Source organism: Castanea sativa, chromosome 8 (genome assembly GCF_040712315.1).
Source record: "Castanea sativa cultivar Marrone di Chiusa Pesio chromosome 8, ASM4071231v1".
Taxonomy (NCBI): Eukaryota; Viridiplantae; Streptophyta; class Magnoliopsida; order Fagales; family Fagaceae; genus Castanea; species Castanea sativa.
This window is the reverse complement of record NC_134020.1, coordinates 14400020-14409310: the sequence shown is the minus strand read 5'-3', so window position 1 is coordinate 14409310 and position 9291 is coordinate 14400020. Positions and strand designations below refer to the sequence as shown.

The 9291-nt window shown below is 41.3% G+C and overlaps 4 protein-coding genes across 4 annotated transcripts; all 4 read right to left on the bottom strand.

Annotated features, from left to right (window-relative positions):
- Positions 1 to 3969: 3969 nt before the first annotated feature.
- LOC142605904 (uncharacterized) lies at positions 3970 to 4473 on the bottom strand. Its single transcript, XM_075777330.1, has one exon. The coding sequence runs from the start codon at positions 4471 to 4473 to the stop codon at positions 3970 to 3972; it is 504 nt and encodes a 167-aa protein (XP_075633445.1).
- A 243-nt stretch (positions 4474 to 4716) lies between these two features.
- LOC142605903 (uncharacterized) lies at positions 4717 to 5211 on the bottom strand. Its single transcript, XM_075777329.1, has one exon. The coding sequence runs from the start codon at positions 5209 to 5211 to the stop codon at positions 4717 to 4719; it is 495 nt and encodes a 164-aa protein (XP_075633444.1).
- Positions 5212 to 5364: 153 nt separating this feature from the next.
- On the bottom strand, positions 5365 to 6048 carry LOC142605902 (uncharacterized). The gene has a single exon (XM_075777328.1). The coding sequence runs from the start codon at positions 6046 to 6048 to the stop codon at positions 5365 to 5367; it is 684 nt and encodes a 227-aa protein (XP_075633443.1).
- Positions 6049 to 7417: 1369 nt separating this feature from the next.
- On the bottom strand, positions 7418 to 7837 carry LOC142605901 (uncharacterized). The gene has a single exon (XM_075777326.1). The coding sequence runs from the start codon at positions 7835 to 7837 to the stop codon at positions 7418 to 7420; it is 420 nt and encodes a 139-aa protein (XP_075633441.1).
- Between the last annotated feature and the right edge of the window lie 1454 nt (positions 7838 to 9291).

Sequence of the window (9291 nt, the reverse complement as noted above, 5' to 3'; positions counted from 1 at the left end):
GCAGAAGCAACAAATATGGATCTATTTCATTCATGATTGATAACATGCGCTATGTAAATTTTAGATTTTAAGAACAAGATAGCGTACCTTGGTATGGTGATATTCAAAACAAAAAATTAGAAGTACTTGGAAACACTTTTAATCTTCACTCCAATTGGTCTCTCAATCAGTTTCCAAGGGAGAATAATCAAGTGGCTTCACTCACACATACACACTATTTCACAATGATGTCTCTCTCTAAAAAAAACTTTGTATGTTTCTCCCTTTTTATCTAATTGATTATCTAATTGGGTTGGCCTATTGGACCTTTCCAATTGGGCTTTAGTGTGTGGCTTGGAGTGGGACCAAAAGGGACTAATAAGACACTAGCTCCAATGGGTCTTGGGCTTTTCTGCCAATTCTTGACAAGTCAAAAGTTACAATTAATTATATTTAATACCACTATATAAATATAATTGCACTCTAGGCGTCATTCATAAATTATATCCCAAGACTTTATTATACATGCAACCCCTTCATAAAATATTCGTAGTAATACAAAGTCATGGATGTAGACTACCACTTTGAAGATTACTACATCTTAATCCTTGAGTGCCTGGTTTAATTCTTTAAGTTATCTATCATATATTTATGAAATCCAATTTCATAAATATATACTTTAGTATCTCCTTACTAAAGTTGTTAGGCCTAACACTCTGAATAACCAAACCCATTAAACTTATCTCAAGGGAATATTTTATATTTCCGTTAAGAGATTATGAATTCCATCTTGAGAATATATCTTCCATCAACACTAAATGTGGCTGCCCAACATACTAAGGTTTTGATCATGACTTTAGATCTCACTCCTGATATATCAAAGCAACCTACATTTCATTATCAAGTCCATTTTCCTCTCAGGATTAAGAGTTCATGTAAATAGAAGTCGTGAGATTTATTATTCATTTGACTGTCATTAGGAGAATAATAAATCTCACAGCGGTCCAGTTCAATATGTCTTAACTCTTAAAACATATCAACATACCAACTAGAATTCTCCACTTCTATGATCAAGACAAATCATGTTAGTTGATATGTTATCGTCTTCGCAGATGAAATGCCCAATTTCATTACCGATTACGAACTATAATTCTGAGTTCACAAAGAACTTGTGATTTATATCTTCTGTGACTTTTCGCATAAATCACATTCTATGCATCTCATGGACTATATGATAATGTCGAAATATTCATGTTACCATTATTTTAGATAATAATAAAACAATTTTATTAATTACAACATTAAGTCATATATAATGTCATACATAGCATTATACAATAGGATTTAAGGGCACACATCCTAACAAGACTCCCTTTTAGGTACTGATTAGCGTAAAGTAAAGGGAACCACACAAAATAAAAAATGCCCCAGTGTAGGGTTTTGCGGGGTTCCAAGCTTGTGGATTGGCTGAAAATCGCCTTGACTCCATAGACCATACCAGATGTTGGTAATGAATGTAGACATTTTGAACAAAATCTCCTTAGACACGCCATGAGGCGGTATGCCTGATTGTTCTCGCTATTGCCCGGGCAGGCTATCAATTGAAAGACAGGTCCCTTGGGGTGACCTCATGGGAAACAACTCCTTCGATCTTCCAAATAAGCTACAAAAGCTACCGAATGGCTGAGAACGAGTTTTAGTACCCTCTCGTTGTGAATTCTGATTACCGGGGCTGAACCAATTCCTAAACAAGGTGAACCGAGCTTAGAAGAGGTTCAAGATGTCTGGAAGTGTTGAATGAGACGTACAAAGATATGTTGCCCCAGTGTAGGATTTGTGTAGTCTCAGATGCAAGAGAGAGAATTTCTGGCAATTCGATTTGTTGCTAGACCGATTGTGCACTACAGTGAGTGCTAAAACAAAGGAATCTTTGCTCCAAGTTGGCCAAAAACATTCCAAACAGGTGGGTAGGGGTCAAAATATAGTAGGGTTTATGCTTAGGGGGCTGAAAAGCCTTGGCACATTTCCCGAGGTACTTGTGCAGCCTAAGTCCCACTGACTAGACTTGGAGGGTCAAGTGGGGTATCACTAGATGGCAAGGGCAGACCTATTGTATCGGTTTACTTAGAATCCCTTTGGTGGGTATCTGGAGGTGTACGGGATACTTTCCGGGTATGGCCACCATGAACGGAAAGGTCCTTCGTGAATTGCTAGGCATAGGGATCTGAGTTCAAGATTACGGTATAGCGGGCCCTTGTGGATCTGAGGGAGTGCCATAGGGAGGTTGTTAGGGATAGAGACTGCTATAGAGAGCTGGCTAACACCCTTATGGAGGATATTAAGGAGATGAGTAGTGCCCAGGAAAGTGAGCTCGCCACTCTTAGGGCAAAGCTCGATCGGAAGGGGTTGGCCCCTCTAGGCACAACGGTAGAGTGTACTCAATTGAGATCCCGTGTTGCGGGTTTGGAGGATGACCTCACGGATCTTTCTCAAAGATTTGCCACCTTGGATCATTCTTGGGATGAGGAGAGGGCCACATTGGAGGTTGACAGGGTCGAGGCTAGTGGTAGGGCTGATGGTTTGGCATTGGAGCTATTGCAGGTGAAGGCCTATATTCATTCTACTCTGAGCATGGAATATGGGTGAGAGGGAAATGAGCCTGGTGAGCCATAGTTGGCCTTCCATCGCCTTCAAACTGAGCTAGGCACCTTGTAGGCTTTGCTAGAGACCGAGAGACAAGGGTCTACTTCTGATTCCATGATGGAAAGGGAGTTGGTCCATCTTCAACATTCACATGACAAACTCATAAGGGTTGCCAAAGACCTGGGCTTTGATGCAGCTGGGCTACTTCGCGCTCCTGTTCTTAATGACTTGATTCTACGTACTGGTTTTGGGAGATTGTGTCAAGCCATGTCTAATCGCTTGGGCCATGTTTGACTTGTTGATGTTCATCTACACATGAGCTATGTAGTTAGCATCCCACCATGTACGAAAAGGTCCTTCGTGAATTGCTAGGCAATTGAGTAAGGCCTTCCTCCTTTTGTTTGAGTTCTTAAAGCATAGTCTAGTCTGTTAGGCATGCTTAGAAACTGAGAGATGGTGGAGAAAGATGTTTATGATGATATTCAGGATATATTTATGAGATGAGATTTCATGTTTTGAGTATCAGAATGCATGAAAGAAACTGAATGGCACAATACAGGCATGTTAATGAATATGCAGGCAAATGCTTTGAAAATGCAGGATTATACAAATAAGTGATAAATATAAAACCCACGCATAACAATATCTCATTTTTCCAAGGATACATCCTGTTCTAGACGAATCTTTCCCTTTTCCCAATGAGGTACATTTACCATTGGCATGAGCCAAAATATCTTGAGCAAACCACCATATCATGGTGGTTTTATAGACAGAGAGCAATCTAGGAGGTGTCTTCACATCTTGTCTTAGATACTGGATCCATCTAATTTTTTGATCTTAAGCAGAGATTCAAGGAGGCACGAGCTGACTGGTTTTTCTTTTAAGACATGACTGAACCAAGATGGCTGCCTATGTATCCCCACTAGGAAGGATTAGGTCATCACATAGTTTAACTAACTTTTTGATTCCCTTAATTTTTGTCCAGACCGCCCTTTTGGGTTTTCAATCTAGCAGACTCTCTCACACTCTCCTTTTTTTTTTCTTTCCTTTTGCATAGACTACCCATTTGGGTTTTCAATCTACCTTTTGTATTTTTCTTACGCTCTCTTTCTTTTGGCTCTCCTTTTGCATAAACCGCCATTTTGGGTTTTCGATCTACCTTTTTACTTTTTTTTTTTGTTCTTTTTGTTTTGTTTTATTTTTTTTGACGTAAAAACATAGAAATGAGGTGCACCACGAGGCTCCTTCATGCAAAGTATCATATGACAGCGTTAGAATTGGTAGGCATATTGAAGTCATGCCCACCCATGTCGGCTAGAATCAAGGCTTCTCCAGAAAAGGCCTTCTTCACCACATATGGGCCTTCGTAAGTTGGGCAAACTTTCCTCTATGATCAGGCATGGCCTGGTTGCGCTTCTTCAAGACTAGATCGCCTTTTTTGAAGACCTTGGGTCTAACTTTCTTGTTGAATGCTCGCTCGACGTGGCGTTGGTACAACTGTCCATAACACATTGTAGTCATGTGCTTTTCATCTCTCATGTTCAGTTGTTCATATCGGGAACGGGCCCATTCAGCTTTTGACAGCTTTGTCTGAGATAAAATCTTGAGAGACGTGATCTCTACCTCTATGGGGAGGACGACCTCCGTGGCATTTACCAATGAATACAAGGTCGCACCCGTGGATGTACGAACAGAAGTGCGATACACACATAAAGCAAAAGGCAAGTACTTGTGTCGATCCTTGTATGTGTCTGTCATCTTCACCAAGATTTTCTTAATGTTCTTGTTAGCGACTTCTACTACACCATTCATCTGAGGGCGATAAGGAACTGAATTTATGTGCTCGATCATGAACTATTGGCAGAGTTGATGGATCATTTTCCCATTTAGGTTCGCCTCATTATCTGTAATGAGCTCTCCAGGCACACTATAGTTGCAAATAATGTTATGTTTTAGGAATCAGGCTACCATTGTTGGAGTGACGCTTTTGTACGAAGCAACTTCCACCTACTTTGTAAAATAATCAATGGCCACTAAGATGTACTCATGACCATTTGAAGCTTTCGGAATCACGGGTCCGATGACATCCATACCCTAAGCCAAAAAGGGCCATGTTGCTGCTAAGGAGTGCAAAGGCAAATGAGGAGTGTTCTTCCTGTCTTGATAGGCTTGGCAACGGTGGCATGTCCTCACATGTTTAATGAAATATCTTTCCATGGTGAGCCAATAGTATCCGGCTCTCACAATCTTGTGGGCCAATAGGGGTCCACTAGCATGAGCTCCAAGTAAGCCTTCATGCACCTTTTCCATCAAATAATTAGCCTTAAGGGCATCCACACATCGAAACAAGGTAGAATCGTCGTTCCTTTTGTACAGGACTTCTCCACTCAAGAAAAATTGGAAGGCCATGCACCGGATAAACTTCTTTTCACTGTTTGTGGCACTGGGTGGGTATTCACTATTATTGATATAATCCTTGATATTATGGTACCATGACTTTCTGTCGGCTTTGACTTCGACATTCATGCATTCTTTGATGTTCAGGCAATGGGCCGGCACACCCCGGGCTTCTATATGCAATTGCCGCATATCATCTCCTTCTGATAACTTGACCACGCTAGCTAGGGTAGCCAATGCGTCTGCAAACTGGTTGTGTGCTCGATGCTAATAGGTGTATGTGATGTTTCGTAACTTCGAAATCAAGAGGCTGACGCATTTCTGATACAAAATTAACTTGGTGTCTTAGGCTTGCCATTTTCCCTTGATTTGGGAGATGATCAACAGGGAATCTCTAAAGACGCTCAAGTCATAGGCGTCGAATTCTAGGGCTACTTGTAGGCCGACTATGTATGCTTCATATTCTGTGATGTTGTTGGTACAATCAAAATTCAGCTTGATTAAAACAGGGATTTGCTGGCCCTTGGGAGAAACTAAGACTGCTCCCACTCCATTTTCGGTAGAATTGGCGGCTCCATCAAAATAAAGCTTCCAACACCATGGTTCCACACTGTCTGGCTTTGGCTCTAGTGCCATTACATCCTCATTAAAGAAGAGGGATTCTAAAAGTTTAGGATCATTTAGCAGCTGGTCTGCTACGTAGTCGGCTATGGTCTGGCCCTTGATGGCCTTTTTTGTCATAAACACAATGTTGAATTTGGAGAGCAACATTTGCCAGCGGGAGATCTTCCCCGTAAGAGCTGGCTTTTCAAAGATGTACTTAATGGGATCCATACAGGAAATGAGCCGCGTGGTGTAGTAGAGCATGTATTGCCGCAATTTGTGCGAGACCCATACTAATGCGCAACATGTCTTCTTAATGGAGATGTAGTTAATCTCACAACTGGTGAACTCCTTGCTTAAATAGTAAATCGCCTTTTCTTTTTGACCAGGCTTGGTCGCTTGGCCTAACATGTAGTTGCAGTCCATGGAGGTTTCTTGTACTGCTAGGTAAAGGATCATCGGGTATCTCAGCATCGAGGGAACCAGAACATGAGGGTTCAACAAATACTACTTAATCTTGTCAAAGGCTGCTTGGCACTTATTTGTTCATTCTATCTTTGTCTTTTTTCAAGAGCTTGAACAACGGATCACATGTGGAAATCGACTGTGCTATGAAGTGGGCTATGTAGTTGTCATTTTTTAAGAAGCTGCGAATCTGTTTCTCAGTTTGCGGTGTCAGTATGTCCTGGATAGCTTGGACTTTTGCTGGTTCCACTTCAATTCCTCCTTGGCTAATTATGAAGCCGAGCAATTTCCCTGAACTAGCTCCAAAGACGCACTTGTTAGGATTTAGTCTCAATCTACACTTAACAAGGCGCTTGAACAACTTTCTCAAATCTACCAAATGATCCCTGGAAGTGTGGGATTTGGCAATCATATCGTCCACATAGACTTCGTTCTCTTTATGCATCATACCATGGAACAAGGTTACCATGGCTCGCTGATAAGCAGCATCAGTGTTCTTTAAGTTGAATGGCATGACATCATATGCATAGGTTCCCCAATGAGTGGTGAATGCAGTCTTAGCCTTGTCTTCTTCAGCCATTTTGATCTGATTATAGCCTGAGAATCCATCCATGAAGGAGAAGAACTTTTTGGTAGTGGTATTATCGATTAGTGTATCGATATGCAAAATTAGGAAGTTGTCCTTAGGGCTGGCCCGGTTCAAATCTCTGTAATCAATGCACATGCGTACTTTCCCATCTTTCTTAGGCATGGGAACAATGTTGGTGACCCAATTTGAGTAGGCTATTACGGTAAGGAAACCGGCTTTCAATTATTTTTCAACTTCTTCTTTGATCTTCAAAATGATGTCAAATTTCATCCTTTAAAGGGCTTGCCACACTGGAGGGCATTTTGTCTTAACTGATTCCTGTGCCATTTCTGATTTGATGACCATGACCGGAGCTGGAAAAGTGACTCTGATGTGGGGAATAGACATCCCTTGACCAATGCACTTCCTTTTCTTTCCCCTGGAAGCCTGGAAGAGTTCTTCATCGGAGGGGTCATAGCCTAGACCAAATCCTCCTTTGTTATCTGGGAGTTCAATCAAAGAAGCCTTCCCATGTCCTACGGCACAGAGGCCTTGGCCTAACTGATAGACAAATTTGAGCATCTCCTTGGCAGCCATTAGAGTAGTGGAGGGCCATGCAGACTCGAGTTCTAGAGCTCTATAGATCATGGAGACTATCTCGAAGTTGTGAAAAGTTGCCCCCAGAAAGGCATTAGCACCAATGTAAGGGATAGAAGCCTCTTTGAAGATGGATAGGGGTTCTTCAACCATAATAGTGACCAACTAATCCTTAGAGGGGTACTTAAGCCTCCGGTGAAGGGTAGAAGCAACCACCCCTGCGGCGTGTAACCAAGGCCCCCCTAGGAGCATGTTATACGAGGAATCTACCTTGATGACTTGGAAGATGACCACGAAAAACCTGGGGCCAACCTCTATCGTTAATTCAATCTCGCCTTGCACCGCACAGAGAATGCCATCAAAGGCTCTAATAGGGTTGATAAGCGAGGTATCCACATTCAACTGTTTTATAGTAGACATCAGGAAAACATTCAAGGCTGATCCATTGTCAATCAGTACACTAGAGACAATCATGTCCTCACACCTCACTATAATGTGCATGCGCAAAGTATGCTCTCTACCTTCTGGAGGTAGCTCATCATCTGTAAAGGAGACCTGGTTGGTGGCTAGCACCGTTGAGACCATACCCTTGAAGGTAGGTTTTGTGGCATTTGTAGGAACACATGTCTCTTTCAAGATTTTCAAGAGAGCCTTACGGTGGACATTAGAAGATAGCAATAGTGCCAAGATAGAAATCTAAGCCGGTGACTTGTTTAGCTGCTGAATCACACTATTTTTTGAGTTTATGATCATTTTCAAAAATTCCTTGGCTTCCTTGGTCATGACCCTATTCCTGACGAGTTCAGCAGTACCCTTACCATCCATTTTCATTTTAAGAAAACTCAGATCTACATCTAAGAAAGATGTAGATCCGTTTTGTTTTGAAGAAAATTCAGATCTACATCCAAGAAAGATGTAGATCTTTTTTTTTTTTAAGAAAAAAAAGAGTTAATTGCGTGCAAATCTTTAAAACTAAGAAACAGATTATAGTAATAATAAAAACAAGTTCATGCTTCTTTTTATTGGGACTTTTCTTGTGTCCGGATTTAGACAGTATTGTGAATTTGCATTGCCTATTTGAAAAGAGTTCGACAAATCTGGAATTATGACTGGGGCGGCATGGCTTATGCTACTCTGATGCACTTCATGACCTAACTCTCTAGGCGGAGTCTTTCCAGCTTGGGTGGGGCTCCATTTGTATGGCAGGTGAGGTTTGAAATTTTTATTTTTTTTGCTATGTGTAAGTTTTGGGAAATTACTTTGGTTTTGTGGTAATGATGTTGTGGCGATTTCAAGTTTGGATGTATGAGTATTTTGGAGTGGGCCATGAAATTCGAGAGGAGGTTACTGGTATTTTTCCTAGATTTCTCCGTTGGTTGCCCCAGTATCAATTATTTATACTCTCTCGGTGTTCTTTGGAGATTTGGCGCTTGGTGATTGACAATCGGACCATTGATGATGTGAGTTCTTTCTTCCTTCTCCTTTTAAATCTTCGACACTTGGTTATGATTCAGTCTCTTCTCTTTCTGAGCTCATTTCTATGATTTCTCAGATGAACTGAAATCCTTGGGCTAGATGTGAGAGGTATGCTGAGTGTGAGCGGGCTCTAGAACTAAATGGCCACAAAGTATTGTTTGAATGTGGGCATGAAAAGTATTGGTATCTTGGTGATCGGGTGTTGCCCCAAGTTGAACATGTCTATCCTCCTACAACAATTCCAGTTCCTCCTTGTCCCTCCATTCGGTTAGCCGACTTTCTAACTGATGAAGAGATTACTCAGGCTTGTGTAGGCTTCGTTGTTCCAGGAATAGAAGGATCTTATTATGAATATATTAAAACTCGCCTGTAAGGTTGCTTGGCTAACCAAGGAGTACTTTTTTTCTTTTTTAAAGACAAATCTTCATTTTGCAAATTCTTTCCATATTTGTGCTTGGTGACAAGATTTGCATGTTGGATTTTCAGCCTCCACCTTCTGAAGGAGCAGAAAAGGAAGAAATTCCTTCTCTTCATCGTGCTGGTAGTTCTTCTAGTTGCTTTAT